The sequence below is a fragment of the Arachis duranensis genome, chromosome 3 (genome assembly GCF_000817695.3).
Source record: "Arachis duranensis cultivar V14167 chromosome 3, aradu.V14167.gnm2.J7QH, whole genome shotgun sequence".
NCBI classification, from domain to species: Eukaryota; Viridiplantae; Streptophyta; class Magnoliopsida; order Fabales; family Fabaceae; genus Arachis; species Arachis duranensis.
This window is the reverse complement of record NC_029774.3, coordinates 21,638,500-21,660,019: the sequence shown is the minus strand read 5'-3', so window position 1 is coordinate 21,660,019 and position 21,520 is coordinate 21,638,500. Positions and strand designations below refer to the sequence as shown.

General features: G+C 33.2%; 2 protein-coding genes across 2 annotated transcripts; one reads left to right on the top strand and one right to left on the bottom strand.

Annotated features, from left to right (window-relative positions):
* Positions 1-280: 280 nt before the first annotated feature.
* Positions 281-3,075, bottom strand: LOC107478245 (probable serine/threonine-protein kinase At1g09600). Its single transcript, XM_052259586.1, is given in 5 exon segments — positions 281-364; positions 1,291-1,518; positions 1,920-2,237; positions 2,424-2,712; positions 2,999-3,075. Coding segments are annotated over 4 exon segments (801 nt in total). The 5' UTR covers positions 2,595-2,712; positions 2,999-3,075.
* A 16,792-nt stretch (positions 3,076-19,867) lies between these two features.
* Positions 19,868-20,885, top strand: LOC107478124 (uncharacterized). Its single transcript, XM_016098275.3, has one exon. The coding sequence runs from the start codon at positions 20,029-20,031 to the stop codon at positions 20,578-20,580; it is 552 nt and encodes a 183-aa protein (XP_015953761.1). The 5' UTR covers positions 19,868-20,028; the 3' UTR covers positions 20,581-20,885.
* Positions 20,886-21,520: the final 635 nt, after the last annotated feature.

Genomic DNA, 21,520 nt, shown 5'->3' with positions numbered 1-21,520 from the left:
AATAATTGTTTATATTAAGACGTAAAATTTATACTAGTAGTTATATAGAAAGCAAAAGAAAAAATCTACCATGTATTATAAAATGTAAAAAAAAAGAGTATACATAGTGCTGAAATAAAAGAATGACTACTAATAGTTATTATAATCTAAGGACTTTATTAGGGGTGAAATATAGCTAATAATATAAAACACTAATAAAATAAAAGGATAACAAAAATTTACTATTTTAGTTTCAATTTTGAGAAAATCAACTATTCAAGTACCTTTTGTTTGCTTCATCTTACAATTTGGCGTCAATTTTTTTGCTGGGAGGATATTTTGGTAAGCTTGATGGATCACAAAGCAGAGGTTCCAATGTAAAGAACTGTCAATAATAGAAAAAGAATCACATACCTCTAATATAAAAAGGATCAAACAATATTACATATAACTCAAAAGTATAAGTAACAATTATTATTTTCTCATTTAGTACTTTCAACTATTATTATTTTGTGAAGTACTAAATGAGAAAATAATAATTATTCATAATATATATATATATATATATATAGGTTATATTTATTTGTAAATTACAAATTAAGCTTCGGTAAATACTGGTCATTGTGGGTGTCATTTTTTGTACACCATAATAAAAAGTTGTTATTTAAACACATAAAAAATTATAAAAAATAAAAAAATAAAAGATACTTTACAAAAATAAATTGAGAACAGTACATTGTTTAAGGGATGTCAAAGTTATCATTACTCCTCTAAGTGTAGCATGCATGATCCACAACGGATAGGATGACATAAAACACATATAAAGAACACTCAAATTAAAATTCAATTGAAATTTTTATGGCAAAAATTACATGTAGAATTGTAAAGATATCTCTACATATCCATCAAATATCTCATCAAATAAATGTAATTTGGATATTTTTATTATCAAGAAATTCCTTTATGTCAGGACAAATGTTTTTGCACAGCTGTTGAAAATTCTAAAAAAAAAGCATTTATGAGTTAAATGAGCATAAAAAAGCATCAATTTTTCTATGTACACTAGAGAACCTCGAGTTAAATTATTTATCAAACAACACAATAGCATTGAGTGATTGAATACATTTTCAGAAAATTCATTAGCTTCCTAGTTATAGTAGAGTTTTGTGATATGAATAAGATGATGAAAAGTTCATGTTATAAAGATTAAGTAAATGATCCTCTAAATATCACTTAGGTTAGAGAAGAGAATGATGAAGCTAGCTAAACTATATCAGATAAATTACTTGCTAAAAAGAGAAACCTTCATACCTCACTTCTGAGAGCAGTGGCAACTGGTCCTCGATGTGTTGGATCAATAGATAGTAGAGTCTCTATGAGCTTCACAGTAGTATGTGGATAATTCTTAAATGTGTCTGCAATACATCTCTTATAATGGTGTGGAGACTTGAATACCGTTGAAAGTGGCAACAGCAATTTTAGCCAATAATCATCAGATGAGAAACCACAAAGTTTAAAAATTCGATGTATCTGCTCAACCTACATGAAAGGAGTTTTAACCTTTAGTTACCTCTTATATACCATCAATAACATGGTATATTAAAATTTGGACTCACAGCCAATAATAGTAAATATGAATTTAAAAACTAGGATTGTACATAGAAAAGTAAAGTTCACTAATATTTCAAAGAGGGCTAAAGTAATTCATTTTAATGAAACAAGATCGATTTGTTAATGTAACAACATTAAGAAAATGCTTTTTCTTGGTAGTTCTATTGGTCATGTTAAAACTATATGTATATGTAATTTTGATAGATCTTAGTTTCTAAAATTGGTAGGCATGCAACAAAATATAAAGATATCATATTAACTATTAACAAAGATAAATGGGCTAATGGAGCATTCATAATAATCAAATGATGGACACTAGAACATCACACCTCTGTTTTTTCTGGCAATATAGGTCTATCACTATATAGTTCTCTCAATATACAACCAGTGTTCCACAAATCCACTGCAACTCCATAATAATTTTCTCCAAGTAAAAGTTCTGGTGGTCTATACCAAAGAGTCACAACACGGCCTATCAATGGAACACTATGATGGGGGTCAAAAAAATTTGTCAAACCAAAATCTGCAATCTTTAAGACATTATTATTGTCAATGAGAATATTTGATCCCTTTATATCACGATGGAGGACACCATGACTATGGCAATGATCCAATCCACTAAAAAGTTGTTGCATGTAGCATTTTAGCTGACACAAAAAAGTATTGTTAGAAGTTTTTCTATCAAAAGTGATATAGAAATATAGTCAATAATCAAAGTTTTGAAAAGGAATAATGCTTCCTATGTTGCTTCCTACCTTTTCAATACACGTATACATAAGGATCTCAATTCTAAGTAAAACAGAAGACATAGAATGGAAAAAAAATACGACTACCTGTGGTTCAGAGAATTTAATGGCAAGATTTTATGCAAGTCCTTTAAGATCATATTCCATATACTCAAAAACAAGGTATAAGCTGTGGGATGTTTGTGATGTTATCAAGCTGTCCAACTTTATTATGTTTGGATGGTTGAGCCTACGTAGAATAAGGATTTCCCTTGCCATAAACTTGATGCTCTCAGAGTTAAGACTGTCAAAATATACCTTCTTCAGTGCAACAATCTTTTAATTAGTTATATCATGTGCCTTATAAACAGTACTATAAGTTCCTTGCCCAATCTGCACAATAGAATGTCATTAAAAGATTCATTCAGTGCCATAGACTAATATCAGCAGTGATAAAAGCATCAGTATACAATTTATTTCACAAGATTCAAAGTATACAATTTACAAAATCAATAACATTTTAACCACAATAAAAAAAGAAGGGTCTCTTTGTCATAGTAGAGTTCAAAAATGCTTTGCAAGAACCTTCACAAAATAGCATTAAGAATTACTTAATAGTTGAATCATAATGCTAACATAGACAGAGAAAGCAAAAAAAAAATAGGAATTAGCATCTTATTTTATGTAACCTTTCAAAAGTATTTGCGCTCCTTGGTATCCATCCCTTAATAGCTTCACCAGCAATAGAAGAAAGCCAATCCGGCCATCTTGCTAAAATTTGTTCTGCCTTTACAGCCTTTGGAATCCTTCCAATAGCAGGATGGTCAATAATAATTAATTCAGGTTTCTCTATCTTCTTCTTCCCAGTTTGATCATCATATGGCTGAACTGAACCATTGTCTTTCTTATCAATTGATGAAACTTCCACATCATAACCATCAAGTGACTTATCTTTAATTCGAACATCCCCAACCCTCTTCGAGGAATTCAAATGTGAAATATTTAGGTCTGATGTCCCGGTACAATATGATAATTTGTTTGTGATCCATTTCCTACAGTCTTCTATGGTTGAATTCTTTGAACATGTACAACCCATGTTATAGTAACAAAATCTATATATAAAATTTATAAAATAATAACTAGGATTAACACCCACCAACTAATACTCCATCATCTTCCAACTGCAAACCAAAAAATCATGAATAGTCACAAATTCAATAAATTAATATTTTAATTTTATTCTATATAAAATCAAAGTTAGAACATTTCCTCTATGAGTATACAAACATTTTTTCCATCACAACACATACCATAAATTACAAATCACAAAATTCTACAATTTTGGAGTTTAATTGAAGATTTTAATTTGACTCAATTAAGTCAAATATACAATTCAAAACTCACACACTACACCAGTAATAGTTAACTACCATAAAGAATAGCACTTTTTACAAAGAAATCCACAAAGTTTAACAAAGAGAAAAAAATACTAGATAGCAACGACAACAAAAAAATTTAGCCATCAAATTAGAAAATAAAAAATTGAAAACCAATTAATGAATAAAAAAATACTTTGGATGGTAAAAACTTAGAATTGAGATTAAGATGTGGTTTAAGGATAGTATCAGTATCAGTATCAGAAGCATAAACAATAAGTGTGAATTAAAGTTGAAAAACTTGTATTCGAAAAAAATTAAAATAATAAAGAGAGAAAAGAAAAATAGAGAAAGAGAATTTGATGATGAAGCATAAAACAACAACCATATATAAATTTTATTAGCTATGTCTATAATCAATCAAAAGAAATCACTTTTTCTCTCTAGAATGAGTGGTGCTATGGTCTGAGTAAATGAGTGAGAATGATGACTTCATCTACAATATTTTTATTCTGACAAAGAATGATTAGTGTTGAATCTATGTTCAAAGTTCAAACTTCAAAGCAGGTCACCAAGTTTTGTTGAGAAGATAAATATGATGCAAGGGCCACATTAAACACATTTTTATTGCATTTAATCTTTTTGACTAATTAAGAAATCGTTTATATTATTCCTTTTTTTAACAAATTAATAGTTAATTAACTAATAAATTCCTAACAATAAACTATCATGAAAATAATCAAGATAATAGATTATTGGTTTAATAAAAATTTTGAATTTTAATAAATAACAAAAGAATTAATGGTTATCCTAAAATTATATTTTTAGAAAGCCAAAATAATTTTTAAAAAATATTTTGGTTTTAAATTATAAATAATTAGTAGGTATTCGTTTAAAATCATATTCTATTATATTTTAGGTATTGTAAAAAAATAACTTATTTGTTTAGATGAAACCTTTAAGAATCGGATTTTCAAGTAAACTGCTTAGCTAGAATATAATAATAATTTAATTATCCAGAATAGGTTCGAGAATATAGAAATATTTTTTTATTAGCGGTGAGATTTGAGTTTAGTAGAATTTTCTAAGTGGGAAAATGTAATTTTTTACAAAAAAAAATTGCTTAAAAATGCGTACCGATAGATTAGCCAGCAGTACCGACTTAAATCTGTCTGATACTATGTAGGAGTAATAAAAATTGTAGAGAAACTTAAAAAAATATTTGGAATTGAAAACTGTGCGCTAGTCTTAAAGATTTTGACCCAAAATTAGGTCAAACGAACAAAAAACGCTAAGCAGTTGGATTGGGCCCAAGTTGGGCCCAAACCCAATATATATATATGCACATTAATGAAGCCATTCAGCTTCGTAACACACACAAACACACAAGTGAGGTTGCAACAGAGAATTGGGAGAAGGGAGAAGAAGAAGTTACTATTAACTTCCATCTTTTTTTGCTTATAACTTGATCTACAGAACTCTGATTGACGAGTCGTTTGCGGCCACGCAAAGCCCTCGCGGAGCTCTTCCTTTCGAATCAATCAAAGTTGGTAAGTAACTCTTTTTCTAGCTCCAGTTTCCTGCCGTAGCCCAAAACTCGAAAATGGCTTTGGATTTTTTAGTTTCTTTGTGTTTTTGTTATTTAGGTGTAATCTAGTTTGGTGAGTAGTGGGTTTTATCCCAAAACTCATTGGACAAGGTAAATATCACTAAATTCTTGTGTTTAGTTGTATGTCATAAATCCTAGCTTTGATTCTTGTTGTTCTTCATGATCTAGAGTGTTCTTGGTGTTGTTTGGTGTTGAGTGGAAGTTTGGAAAGCTTGTGGTGAAGTGGTTTTGTACGTGAAAGATAATCCACTAAGGTATAATTTCATTTTCCTTTATTTAATATGTAATATTTCGTAAAACTTAGACTAGTCGACTTTAGGGTAGGATTGGATTGATTGTTGATGATTGTGGTAGATTGAATTGTGTTTGTGGTATGTGAATTTGATGAAGACTTCATGAATGGTATGAGTTGGGGGTATGTTTATGATGATTGTTGATAATGGATGATGATTATGATGTTGATTGATGTTGATAAGTATTGATGGAGATTATTTATATTGATGATGTTTGAGGATAATTGTGATACTTGATGATGATAATAATTGGTGATAATGATAGTTTGTGGAATTTGTTGAGTAATACATATAGGTAATTGTGGAATACTTGGATGGTTTGGGAGGTGATATGTTATTGAGAGGAATGAAAGTGTGTGGATATGTGTTGAATGACTTTAGTGTTGTTTTGTGTTATGAACTTTTGTTTAGGACTGAGAATTTGGTAAAATTGAGGTTTGGTGCTTCTTGGTAAAAACGTGATTTTTAACGAACTTTAGAAGATCATAACTTGAGTCTCATATTTTGGCTTTGAATGAAACTTGTTTCAAGTTAAGGATATGTTCAAGAGGTTTAAAATGGTATAAATTTTGTGAAAAACAAAATTTTGTAGAGAAAGTTATGGGTGTCGAAAGTTATGTGCCAAAAACTAAATTTTCCTAAGTTGCAGAAAAATTAGGAATTCTGGTGTGTGTGCGTACGCACACTAGTGTGCATAGTGTGTGCATGCACAGACCAGGGAGTGCGTATTGGCTCGTGCATACGCACGAGGGGTGTGCCTACGCACACCCTGAGGACTTTGCAAGTGTGTGTACGCACACTATGATGCGTACGCATAAGCATGGGAAGGCTTGCTGTTGCGTGCATACGCACACCTTAATAAATTTGAGTGGTGCGTGCACATGCATACATGCATACGCACAACACTCTGTTTTATACCAAAACTCTGTTTTTCACTGTTTGACCTTTCCGACAAGCATGTAAACCTCCGAAATCACTGTTTTGATGAAAATTTACCATTTTTGAACTATCGACCATTCCTCTGATTTTCCAAATCTCTAAAACTCTGTTTAGGGTTTGTTAGTTAGGTTTTAGGCTACAAAGTAAGCGTAAGTGGGTATGTTCTATTTTGTATTAGAGACGGTGACTTAGGCTTGGGATGAAACGTGGGTGGAATAGTTATGTGAGTTGATGGGGTGCTGAGTTGATGATGAAATTGAGAAGTTGAGAACTAATGATGGTTATGATGTGTTTGGAACTTGGAAAGAAATGATGAACTTGTTGGATATTGAAAGTGATCTCTGAGACTGATTTTTATATTATTGATATGTTGAATTTTGGTAAGTCGCTATGTACCTCAGACAAGGACAGTGGCGAATCCCATTTGTCGAGGTAGCAGTGCCGGCGTAAGGGTCGTGGCTGTCTCCTGCCTACGTTCAAATGTGAGGGTTGTGGCAGTCTCCCGCTCACATAACCTTCTCTACCATAAGAGTTAACTCGGGCACTATAACCCAAATGAGTTTGCTAGCCACTATATCCACGAAATTGAGAGTGTGCCGGGCACTATATCCACGGAACGTGCACAGAGTGTGCCAGACACTATATCCCAGGAACGTGGCAGGAAGGCTACATCCGAAAGGATGTTTCGGGTTAGCAGTTGAACTAACAAGTGATATCACGAGTCAATAAGACAGGCATTCATCATATGCATCTTCTGTGTGTTTGCTTGCTTTGCTTACTTGCATTTAGTGGCCTAATTATATAACATGATTATTTTGCTTCTTGAATTACTTATTGTAAATGTATATTACTTGTGCTTTTCTTGCTTGTATTACTTGTGTCTTTCTGCTGGGATTGAGGAGGTTAAGTAGACGGTGGTGATGGGATCGCATAGAGGGTAGGTTGGTGAAGGCTGTGGGACAGCGGTGACTGTTAGTTTAGAAATCCCTTAAGTTAGATTACCTTATTTATGGCTTAAGTTACTTATTTTATTAAGCTTGAATATTCTATTGCGGAGTAAAGTTCTAGGATTGCCTTTGGCTTCTCAGAACATTACATCTTATCTATTGGGCACTATTACCATACTGAGAACCTCTGGTTCTCGTAGCATATGTTGTTGTTGTTTTTCAGATGCAGGTTGCAACCCACCTCGGTGAGTTTGTGGATGGTGACAGAGCGGAGGATGGCTCTCTTTATATTTTGTTTATTTTGATGTAGTTATTCTCTCACTTTTATATATTGAACTTGTTGTCTTAGAGGCTTAACTTTGAGAGATAATATGTTGCTATTTTAATTCTAAAAACTCTGTTGTAGTCTATTTGAGCTAGCTGGCCTAAACTCCACAGGCTGTGACTAGTTCTCTTTTGTATACTATATATATATATTGTAATTCTGCTTTATGAGACTCTGAGGTTTTATTCCTTCATCAGGCTTCTAGTTATATAAACTGTTATTCTCTTTTTTTAACCTAATAAGAGGTTATATATACCTCCTAGACTATTGTTGAGTTGAGTGATTAGAAGAGTGCCAAAGCACTTTTTGATTTTGTGATGAAACCACGGTATGAACAAGTTATTGGAAATTAGACTTTCAAAATAATATTTTAGCTACTTTAAATATAATTAAACTTTTTATAGGCAAATAAATTAAAAGAATATTAGAACGAGTTTACTACGAATCATACTAGGCACTATCCTTAAAGATTTATTACCACCCTACCCATAGGTAGAATGGATTCGATGAAAATCTTCCAGAATTAGACGTGGATCATCAAGAATATAGTCCATACCAATATTCTTGGAACACTTGGAGCAGCACAACATTGTTCTTCTTAATTGAAAAATATATTGCAAGTAACTCTTGTTAATATTTGAGAAAGCTTAATATTGTTGAGAGAGAGAGAGAGAGAGATATTAAAAAATTGAGTGTTTTGAGTTATATATATATATATATATATATTATTGTATCTGATATTTCTTCTCTTATATAATTCAATTCATGCAACATTAATAAAATAATTCAATTTAATGCTTTTCTTTTTAATTAGCAATGGTCATATTTTCAAGAAGATTAGCAATGATCACAAATCAGTTTTTATTTTTATTAGAGTGTCTCATGTGGTACTAAATTTGAAACACAATCTTAAAAATACAACACAAGAAAGGTTGAGTGAGTTCCTCTCTTGTTGCATTGCGAAATTGGATAAAAGGTTGAGTAAATCCATTCAATTCAATTCCCAAACTATGGTGTGAGCAAGTTAGGTTGATAAATCTCTTTCTTATTGCATCAAGATATTAGATAAAAAATTGATTGATTCTCTTTGTATTCAATTTTAACCTATCTTTTTTGTTTCTATTTCAATTTCAATATATCTTTTTATTCAATTTCAATTCATATCTTTTTGTTTATCTTTTTTTATCATTTGGTATCAGATTTCATGTATTAAATTAATCCTTATTAATCTATGTTTATCCTTCTTATGTCTTAAAAGAAATAGTTCAATGTCTCTCGCATCCGTCTTCATGTTGTTGTTGTCCTTATCTTTTTTATTTGTGTTTCATTATTATTGTATCGTTCTTGTAGATTTCATTATTTTTAAAAAAATATATAGTGCAAAAAAAAGAAAAAAAAACATAAAAAGTATATCTTTGTTATATTTGTCTTTTTCATATACTATTTTTTCAACTACAAAATTCGAGGATAAATCTTTTTTAAAGAGGAAGAGGATGATACATACTTCAAATATTCGTGATATGAAGAGTATAGAAGTTATTAGTTTATATTTTCATAATATTCAATTTAATTTGATGTATTTTGATTTTATTTATTTAGTTACTAGATTGAATTTTATGTTTGTGGGCTTAGGGTTTTCTTTGTTTTAACCTAATAAGAGGTTATATATACCTCCTAGACTATTTTTGCTGTCATTGAGTGATTAGAAGAGTGCCAAAGTGTTTTTTGGTTTCATGATGAAACTATAGTGTGCACAAGTTATGTTGAGTGAGTCCCTCTCTTATTGCATCGAAAAATTGGATAGAAGGTTGAGTGATTTCCTTCAATTCAATTCTCAAACTATGGTGTGGATAAGTTAGGTTGAGGAGTCCCTTTCTTATTGCATCAAGATATTGGATAAAAAGTTGAGCGATTCTCTTTATATTCAATTTTAATTTATCATTTTTGTTTCTATTTCAATTTCAATTCATGTCTTTTTTTATATAATTTGGTATCAGATTTCAAGTATCAGATTAATCCTTATTAATCTATGTTTGTTCTTCTTATGTCTTAAAAAAAATAGTCTGGTATCTGTCGCATCAAGGGATTGCAAAAAACCCGAATCTGCGGAGACCTGCAGGAAAAATCTGCAATAGAGAGCAAAATGGGGACCCGCAAAATTCCCATGAGGACGGGAATCCATTTGTAAACCCAGGGTAATTAATAAATAGTTAACCAATAAATTAATTTTTATTTAAAAAATTAGAAAATTAAATTTGATAAGTTAGAAGGGTAGAAATAATTAAAATATAAATGTTGACATTAATTTTAAAAATTTTGGTCCAAAATTGAGCCAACAGACTAAACCGATTGAACCAGGCCCATATTGGGGCCAAGCCCAACCTATATATCATCATCATCACCTTTTCATTCAGCCACAAATAAATCTTACCTCGCGCCGTAAAGTGAAGGACAACAAAGTGTCACGACAGTTCTAAGGCTCATATAATATATAATATATATCCAAGAATTTATATAACTAGAATCCCGATGAAGGAATAAAAGCTCAAAATCACATAAAGCGGAATTACGAAACGCAAAGCGTTCACACACAATAACTAAACGAGTAGGTACGAACAGAACAAGACATAATACATAAAGAACCTTGTAGATAGCTCCAAGATACACAAGGTAATAATTAAATTAATAAGATATATATAAATATATATAAGTATGATGTACCAAAAATAGGACTAGTCACAGCCTACGGAGTTTAGGCCGTCTAGTCAAACTGAAATATAAAAGAGTTTTGGAAGTTTAAAACAGCTTATACAACTTATCTCTCAAAATCAAACATCTAAGGCCATAAAGTCTAAAATAAAAAGGTGAGAGAAAGTACTACAACAAGTAATCAAAATACAAAAGAGTGCATAAGATCCTCCGCTCCGTCACCATCTCACAACTCCCCGAGGTAGGTTACGACTTACATCTGAAAATAACAACAACATATGGTATGAGAACCGGAGGTTCTTAGTATGGTAACAGTACCCAATATGTAAGATATAAGGTTCCGGGATGCCAAAGGCAATCATAGAACTTCACATCACAAATATTCAAGCTTAACAAAATAAATAAACTTAAACCATAAGGCTTAAACAGGGTTATCTAAACTTAGAGAATTTCTAACTAAAACTAGTCACATCGTTGTATCCCACTGCCTTTGCCAACATAACCTCCGTGCATCCCATCGCCACCGTCTCCCGATCCTCCTTAACGCCAGTAAAGCACATGTATATACAAGCAAGTAACACACAGGTAATATTCATGTATAGCAAGTAAACAATTAGCATTTAAGCATGTTATTCAAATAAGCATAACTCAAGTAATCAGAGCAAGCAAGCATGTAGAAGATGCATATGATAAATTCCTGTCCTATTGGATCGTGATATCACTTGTCGGTCAATAAATGCCAACCCGACATCCTTTCGGATGTCGCCTTTCCTACCATGCCAAGGATATAGTGCTCTACACACTCATGTAGCAGAGAATCTGCTATGCCAGGGATATAGTGCCCTGCACACTCCTGCAACAGAAGATTTGCCACGCCAAAGTTCACCATCTTTTCATCTCCATCTATTCTCAACCTTATAGCCTCAGAATCCCAAGGATATAATGCCCTGCACACTCTTGCAGCAGAGAATTTGCTATGCCAGGGATATAGTGCCCTGTACACTCTCATTATCCAACAGATTCATCATCCTTTTCCAGGATCTCAAGTTCTAATCTCATCATCACCATCATCAATTCTCAAGTTCCTCAAATACGACATAATCATTCCAAATCTCAAAGTCTCGTCAAAGAAATACCTCACCACACGGCATTCACTAATATCTTCCACAAACCTTCCAAAGCCTAAGTCAGCGGCTCTAAACTTATATCACAGAAAAATCTTGAATTCAAATTAATTATCCCATCTTCACTAGTCTTAGAGTCTAATTGCTAGCCACAAGTCTTAAGGAGAAGTTAAAGAAGTTTAGAAAGCTAGAGAGCCCTTAAAAGTGAAGAAAAATAATTTTTCAGCAAAACAGGGTGTATGCGTACTCATGCCCAAGTATGCATATGCACACTTCAGTTTTGGACCATCATGCGTACGCATACCATAAGTTCGCGTATGCAAGGGTGCTAGACAGAAACCATCACCCGCGTATGGCGCAGGAGGCCGCGTACGCATACCTGCCTTTTGGCCTATCTCGTGTACACATACATAGGGCCGCATATGGATGAAGGCCTGGCAGAGATGCACACCCCTGTATAGGGGCACTCGGGGACCCATGCCATTCCAGAATTGCGAAATTCTATAAAGTTGCAGAAATCAGTTTTAAACACCAAACTTTAAACGTTCATAACTTCCTCTACAAAAATTCATTTTCATCAAACTTTATACCAATTTAAAGATCTTTAAATGAACTTTAATTTAAGACAAATTTCAACCAATTTCGAAAATAGAGGCTCAAGTTATGATCCGTTAAAGTTTACCAAAAATTGGTTTTTACAAAAAATTTGCTAGGTTCTCAAACTTCCAAATTCCATAACCATAACATACACAATTCATCACAAAATACTACCACATACTACACTTTACCATTTCATTGCATTTTAATCAACTCAACCTCTATTTCACTCAATGTCTCCACCATACCTCAACAAAAATTAACAATTTCCAACTCAAGATCTCAATAATCAACGCCATTCACCAAAAACAACATCATAATTCAACAATATCCTTCATCAATCATCATAATTACAAACAACACCAATACTCATCATATTATCATCATAATTCATAATTCACATATTCTAACACTCTATATCATCCTCCTCATCATCAAACATAAATTCACATATAACTAATCATGCACCAACATCATTCAAACCTATATTAGAATCAACTAGCCTAAGTGTCCAGAAACATTACATATTACATAAAGAAAACCGAAATCATACCTTGGATGATTCCTAAAATGCACCAAACACCAAAACAAAGCCACCAAGCTCGATCCACAAGCCTCAAACCAACTCCAACAAACACCAAAATTCAATATAACATCACATAACATACAAACATCAAACCTAGGATTCATAAAAATAACTAAACACAAGGGTTTAGTGAGACCTTACCTTACCCAACGAGATTAGGAGCAAAACCTAACAATATTCCAATGCTAGATCACCCCTAAACAAACAAAATCACAAAATCTACTCAAAAACCAAACATAAAAATGTAGAATTACTTAGGGCAGAAAAATGGAGTAGGCGATGCAAGTTCTTACCAGAAAGGCTTTGTTATAAATGAAGGGCTCAGTGAGAGCTTCGCGTGGCCGTAAACGGCTCATCAATCGGAGCCTCGTAGCTCAAGTTATGACTAAAAGAAGAAGAAGGTGAATAGTGCAAACGCTCACCTCCACTCTTCTCACTTCAGCAGCGCCCCTTTCTGTTTTAGGGCTAGAAATGAGCTGAAATGCTCATTAGTTGTATTTATATATGTTGGGCTTATGCCCAACTTGAGCCCGATTCAACCCGTTAGCATTTTAGCCTTTTAGTGTTAGAGCTGGTACTGTCGACTTAAGTGCCGGTACTGCCGGCTTAAGTGCCGATACGCATTTTTACAAAAGTTTTCTGTAAAAGATACATTTTTCTACTCAGAAAAATTCATTGAATTCAAATTTCACCTTTTTAGTTTCAAAAGACTATTTCTATATTTTCGAACATATTTCGGGCAGTTAAAAAATTATTATTTTATTAAAGCGGTTATTCCATTTCTTACAGAGAGAGTGCAGAATGGTGGTGGGGGGGAAGAAACTTCGATTGACGAGCCGTCAGCGATCACACGTTTGTCTCGGAGTCCTCTTCAATTCTATCTGAACAAAGTGGTAAGAAACTTTGTTATTTGTGCCCATTTTTCTTTCCCTTTTTGAATTCACATTTTAGTGTGAGTATTGAATGATTTTGGTGATTTTGGTGGTTTAGGTTCAATATAGCATTGGATAATTGTTGGGTTTTACTCCAATTTTGAGTTGATAAGATAAGAAACTATTTAATCCCCTATGAATCATAAATTAGCAAATCCTATGTTAATTAAAAATTGGGTCCGTAAAGTTTATATTGTTTGAAAAACGAATAAAGAATCATCTAAAACGAAAAAGTTATACATGTTCAAAGTTAGGTGCATAAAATTGGATTTCTAAAAACTTAGCAGCTTTTTACCAATTCTGCAATGGATGCGCACGCAGAAACACTCCTGCAATTGTTTAGGAGGAAAAATTCATAAGTTAATTCTAAACTAAAATTGTACATAAATCGTGATAGAATAGTGTGGTTTACAAAAATATATAAATCGTCATATCCTACCACTATTTACTCACAAATCTAATAATGTCTATTAACACATAAATCGTGATAAGATAGTAGACTTTTAAAATTATATATAAAATTCACTAGCCTAACATGATTTATATACAAAAAGACAAACACCGAATACCCTGTCACGGTATAGGTACAAATAACCAAGAGTCTATTTATACTATAAATGAGACATAAATATTTGTAGATATAAAAATATAATATTTTTAAAATTTAAAAATAAAAATCTATTTATAATATCATATAGACTGATTTAAAAAACATAAAATTAAAATAATTCACTGCAAAAAAAATCGGAAAATAGCAGCATTTTTTTAGAGAATTACAACGATTATAATACAATTAATAGAAAAAAATATTATAATTACTCGAAAACTAGTATTTTAGATATATTATACTTTGTCTAATTATTTTTCATAAGACTAATTATCATCGGATTGTCTTTGAGTGTATTAATTTTTATTCGGATTAAGAACACTATTGTAGAAAGATATTACTATGATACTAAGTTGTTATTGTTATTAGAAGAATTTTATGATCTTTTTAGGTTTAATTATTTTGTTGGTCCTATAGTTTTGTAAAATTTTTAATTAGATTTTTATATTTTTTTTTAATTGAGTCCTTATACCAAATTTTTTTTAATCGAATCTCTATACTTTTTTTTTTATTTGAGTTCCTGCACCCATTTTTTTTAGTTGGGTCACTATACAATTAAACCAATTACCGCTAAAAGAGACCTAATTTAAAAAAAAAATTGGTGTAGGGACCTAATTAAAAGAAAAAAAATATAAAGATTTAATTAAAAATTTCGCAAAACTATAAAGACCAACAGAATAATTAAACCTTTTTTTATTTTATAAATATGGTCTAACATATTTGAGATATTAATTACTGAAAGATAAATATTTTCAAATATTAGTTTATAAGCAATTATAATATGTTATTCATAACATATATTTTTATATTTGTTTAATTTTTATTCGATAAAATTTAATATGATAGGTTTTTGGTTATTTTTACATAAATCGATATTAAGTGTTTGGCCTTTTTTATATAAATTGTTTTACGCGCGTGATTAATCATAATTTATGTACAACTTTAAAAGTTTACTATTCTATCATAATTTATGTATTAATAAACAGTATTAGATTTGTGAATAAATAATAATAGTGCCACAATTTATATACTTTTATAAAACATCCTATTCTATCATGATTTATGTACCATTTCAATTTAAAATTAACTCATATATTGTCCTGCTTTACTACGATTTCACTACAAGAAAAATGTAAAATATCGTTGAATTTAACGTTGGACATTAGTATTAACTTTGCTCACAAATTTAGTGATGATTTTGTTGTAAAATTTGTCATGCCAAATAATTACCGGCGGATAACCTCTTCCGACAATAACGTCGCTAGTAATCTTTGGCGGGAAGACAAGCCAAATAGGCACTAAACTTAGCGTCAGAGCTACTGTCGGATTTTTCTGAGGATAGACACTTTTAATGAAATGTTGTGTTTAGGTGATCCGCATTACCGTCGGAAATATCCGCCGGTAAATTCGACGGTAACCGTACCCTAAAAGTAAATTGCGAACCCCTCCCCCTTCATTTTGAATTTGCTTTCTCTCTCTTACCTCTCACCTTTCTCTCCCTCTTTAACCACTCACCCTCCCACACACACTCTCTCTAACCTTCTCATCTCTGTTAACCTCCGCCACTGCCACTACTACAAACGTCGCCGCCGCTGTTTGGAATGCTGCTACTGCTGCTGCAAACACCACTGCTGCCGCTGCTACAAACGCTCCTGTCGCTTCTGCTTCTGCCACCACAGCATCTCCACCCATGTTCTCCGCTTTTCACTTGTTCTGCATTCAAAATTTTTTTGTTGAACTCTGTTTCTTTCAAATTCTATTACTTCAAGTTAATTAATTAGTTAGTAGAGTTTAGTTAATTTTATTTTTTGATTTAGTGGATTTAGGTGGTTAGGATAGGTTAGAATAGGTTAGATTAGGCTCTGAAATTGCTGAAAAGTGTTGAATTATTGAGTTGTTTGCTGATTCACCATGCTGAATTGTTTGGAAAATTCTTGACTGTATTAATGAGTCACTATTTTACTGTTGATTTTGATTAATTTTGATACTGAAATTGTTTGGATAATTTTAATTTCGTTCATTCACTGCGTTAAGGTCATTTTTGCTGAAAATTTACTGCTGGACTTGTTTGTATTATGCTTTATAGTTGCTTGTTGTGACTGGACATAACTGGATTAATCCTTGTTTTGAAATTGTCGCTTATCAATTCCTAATTCAGTGCATCAACTTTGTATTAATTTTGCATATAATTTTTCATCTTCATCACATTCGTGAGTGAATTTTGCTTCCAATGTATGTTGAAATATGGAATCTGGCCACAACATTGCTATTTTGAATGTGTATCTGTTGCATTGCATCTTCAGTTTTATGCAATAGCAGTAATTGCAGTGCAATGCCAATTTAAAAAAACTTAAAGGCAAAGAATCATAGAATATATGAAAGTGCAAATATTTCTTGGACATTTTGTATCTACTCTTGATGCTATTGGTCTTGTAATGTATGCTTTATAATTCCATCAATGTAATTAGCTTTAGATATATGGAAGTATACTTCTGTTGAGGGGACTATGATTTGGATTGTTGTAAAGGTGTGTTGATTTGAAAGAAGAGTGTATACGTAAGATGGGCCAGAGTTTTTGGAAGTAGTGTATATTAGTTTGTTTGTTTATTATTGTCAGCATAGTTCTCATACCATTAATATACTATTATGCTTTCTTGTGGCTTGATTTGCCTACTTATCTTTTTTTATTTGTTTGGTGATAATAGATAATCATTTGGAACTTGAAAGTATTTACCTGTGGGGTCTCATCGTCTTAGTAAAGGACTCTCATGCTTTTTTTTATGGATTATCCTGCGAATGATTGAGAAGGGTTGATAGATATTTGGTAGCGATGGAACCTTTGAAGAGTAGAGGAATCCGAATTTTAGGGGAGACTCTCACGAAATTTTATAAGATTTTGAGTGAAATTTGAATCAATTGTTTGATTGTGTGTTGATTGATGCTATGGATTGAGATTTATTGGATTTGTGTAAATAATAATATACGCTGATTATCGTGAGTAATATATTCGCTGTGCAGATGTGACGACAGGTAGAAGAGGTAAGTCGAGTGGGTCACGTGGTCGTGGTAGAGGGCGGACTTCCACCGAATCCCTAACGACTGTCCAGTCGTCACCCTCTACCTCGACTACCCCATCGATCCCTGTGACATCACAGGCGGGTCCAGTAGACTAGTAATTCATCATGCCCCAAACCCGAACTATGTGTCTCCTTATGCTATACCCTCTGCAGATCCAGCAATGACAGAGACCGCGGTGGGTGATATCTCCAGTGCCACCAGCAGGATGCCCCTCTACTACCGCCCGTCATTCGGCTGAGGATTTGGCCCAATGGCATGCAGTCATGAGTATATACAATTTTTTAAGTTTATTATGCGTTTCTATATGTTTGTTAATCTTAAGTTTAGTATTCATTTCTATGTGCTTGTGAATGTTATGCTTTTTCTTTACAAGATTTGCACCGAACCCCAACGCTTGCACACAGGAGATCATCGACGTCATTAAGTCGATGTACGACCACCCATGGCTGACCTACACGCAAATCTCGACTGAGACCGGAGATCGATGGTTTCAGAAGTGGGCGGTAAGAATCTAATAATGTTGAATTAATTAACTGTATTTGAACTGTATCTTATTCCGACTAACTTTTGTAATGGTGAATCACTTTTTGCAGTTGAAATTCCTATGAGATGCGGAGCATAATCTCATTATCCGGAAGATATACGACCATTGGGCAGCCAAACGACTTCAGCAGATGATGAGTGACATTTGGCGGGGTTGCGACCACCTAACATCGTAGATCCGTCCATCCATCAAGAAGGAACTGGAGACCTATTTTGCTAATGATGAGGGGTTTAAGTGTCGCTGTCTAAAGAACGTCGCTAACAGGAGTTCACCCAGGTCGTCGAAGTATACAGATGGGTCGGCAACCTTCATGAAGATGAAGAGCAGACTGGTAGGTTTTTTGTCATTGTTTAATATTTTGAGTAGTTACTTGAATTAGTTGTTTAATTTGTTCATTTATTTTATTGGTTGATATATTAATTTGTAGTCTAAGTCGTTAGACCGTGAGGCGACACTAGCGGAGACCTTCAAGTATATCCATACTTTAAAGGCCAATAAGGAAGGATTTGCTAACTAGCGGTCAGTGGCCCATTATATGAGTTTAAATTAATCCTAAGTTTCAAATTTATTTGGTTTTAAGTCATTTATTTAACTATTATCCTAATCACGACATGTGTGACACAGGAGGGCTACACACAGAGGTTGGAGGCCGCAACACAGCAATCTCAGCCGCTTAGTGGGAAACGAAGTCTGCTCTGAGACCTCAATGGTAGATCTGATAGGGTTCGGCGGGACACCGCCTCTGAACCCCACAAGAATCGCTGCTTCGGATTGGGTCGTTCTTTGCCAGTGGCCTCCGCTCCTCCGCGTTGGCGGCTTTCTCTGCCTCTACCACCAGTCCTACCAATCCCCAAGAAGTTGTCGACTTGAGGGAGGAGGTGCAAAAGCTGGCGCAAAAGCTTCACCAGCAAGTGGAGCAGTCTAAATAAAGGTACAACAACCTTCTTGCACGCATGGGAGGAGTCATTGTCATCAGCTCATACCTGACGGAAAAGTTGGAGCAGCTCGATCAGTTGCGAGAGTAGATGGAGCAGTACAACCATTAGATGCACGTTGGAGGCAGCAGCACTGCTAGTTCCAGCGGCAACGCTGTTAGTAGGGATCCGATGTTAGCACCCTTACCGCCGCCTCAATAAGGGGACCACGACGACGACGACGACGACGATTATCGGGATCTGTATTCTACCTTTGTGACATTTTATTGTATCCAGACCATTTATTTTTAATAAAATAATTTGTTAATTTCTGCTAATTTTAGATTTCTGCCGACAATTTTGTTAACAAGAATTCTAATTTGACTACTACTTGCGACTTAGCTATGCTAAAAAAATATATAAAAAATACTACCGTCAGATTTACCATCCGATTAATCCGACGATAACTTGGCGCCTAAACTTGTGAAATGGCACCAAAATTACTGTTCGATTAATTCAACGGTAATCATCAACTCAGTTTTAACAAATTCATTGAAAATACCGACAAAAAATCTACCGATAATTAGCGTTAAATAAAAAAAATCTGCTGATAAATAATTTTTGGTATCAATAATACTCTCAATTCTTGATCGACTAATTGTAAACTAATTATCGACAAATTTATTTAATAAATTTAATGGACAATATTTTTTTGTAGTGTTATTTTTTGGTACAAAGTTCTCTTAGAACGATATATATTATGAAAGGATTTTTTGTATTTCATTTTTGTTCGGAGAAATCATGTAAAATTAGTTTCTTTTTGTAATTTATTTGGGTAAAAAAGCCGAAGGTACACTATAGTAAAAACAAAAAATAAAACTTACTCTTGTGTGAATCGATATATTATTATTGTATTCTATGTGTGTATATATAGATAATCTTAAATCTTAAAAATATCTTAGTACACACGTATAAGGTAACCGGAGATTCAGACATGCGCAGTGACCAGATTGCGACACAGAAAAGAACCACAGAAGAATAACGAAAGAAAAAGGGGTTTTTTATTAAAAAAAAAAAGAAAAAAGAAAAGAAAAGTTGTCTGTTTGGTTCTGTTCTTTCTCTGGGTTTTGTCTATGGCAAAAGTAGAAGATGAACAACAACAACAACCCCCAAATTCTTCATCCATGGAGCCACCTTCCTCGTACATCTTCCTCCTCAACATCATGAGCAAAAGAAGAACATGGGCATGTCTCTTCTTGCTTGTTTATGGCACCCTCTTAACATCTTCATGGAACTTTCTGAAATCCATGCTCTCTTGGTACAATCTCCAAGCTCAATCTTCATCATCATCTTCTTCATCCTCATCTGGGTGGCCAGCAATCTACACCTCAGTGATTCTTGGCACAGTTTTCGGGATCCTTTCAATGGTTGCAGCTTTGGTTGTGATGGTACCTGCGATTCTTGTGACATGGATAACTATAGTGGTGCTCCTTGCTTTCTTCGGTAAGCCGAAAAGAACTTTGGTTGTTGAAGGTAGGAAGATTACAAGGGAGATTTTTGGGTTTGTGGTTAAGATTCTTTTGAAGGAAGGGAATCTTGTTGCTGCTGTTTGTGCTGTTTTGGGGTATTTTGCTTTGGTTAGGAGGAATAATTATGATGGACAAGCCTCTGCTGCTGTTGATTGATATTTTGGGGTTTCCAATTTGGTCATGATTGGATTTTGGGGTTTGATCATGAAGATTCATAGATTGGGGTTTTCCAAAATCATGGAAGGTTGGTGTTCATTTGGTAAAGTCACTTAATCTCTCTCTCTCTCTCTCTCGTTCTTTTTTTTTTCCCCTTTTTGGGAAGGTATAGAGTAGGGAACTAGATTAGAATTAGAAAAGTTGGAAACTTTGACAATGTTACTGAAATGTATTAAGTGCTAAATATGCTTAATTATCTTGGTATATGATCTTGTTGATTCATTAATTCCAAAACTTAGAAGCTAGTTGTTGTGTTGGTCACCAAGATTGAGCTATTTATTGTTTGTATATACTTGATTCTGAACCAACCTGAAGTTAGTTATTTGCAAATACTCTAATCTTTAACTAGAAAGTGAAAACTAAAGCACATTTGTGTTTTCATGTGAAATTTATAGTTGAATACCGTTTGACTAAATTATATCTAATTGTTCTTCGCCGTCAATTTTATACGCAGACAACTGCATAATGTTTATGGATAGCTACCATTTGGTGGAATCTTAGTTAGGCCAAGTTAGTCAAATTATTGGTAAAAAGACTCGAATGTGTGTGGTTCGGTTTAGAACTTAGAACAGGATAAAAGAGATGTGATTCAGTTGTTATTGTTCCGTGTCTGTTATTTTAGTAAATTGTATCTTTTAAAACCGCAACTTAGAATCCATAGAAATGGAAAAATTATTTTTTATGAAAGAATTATTTGATGACTATTCAAGTCAAATTAGGCTGTTGAGTGAAGATTAGGCCATACTTTTAATCTTATTTTATACTTGTTGATATTGCAAGGATTAAGTGGTTCCCTACCTTTCATATTTAGCCATCAGAGATATCATCTTGTCTCAAGTCAAGTATAAATTATTTCAATATAAAAAGTATAAATTTATTC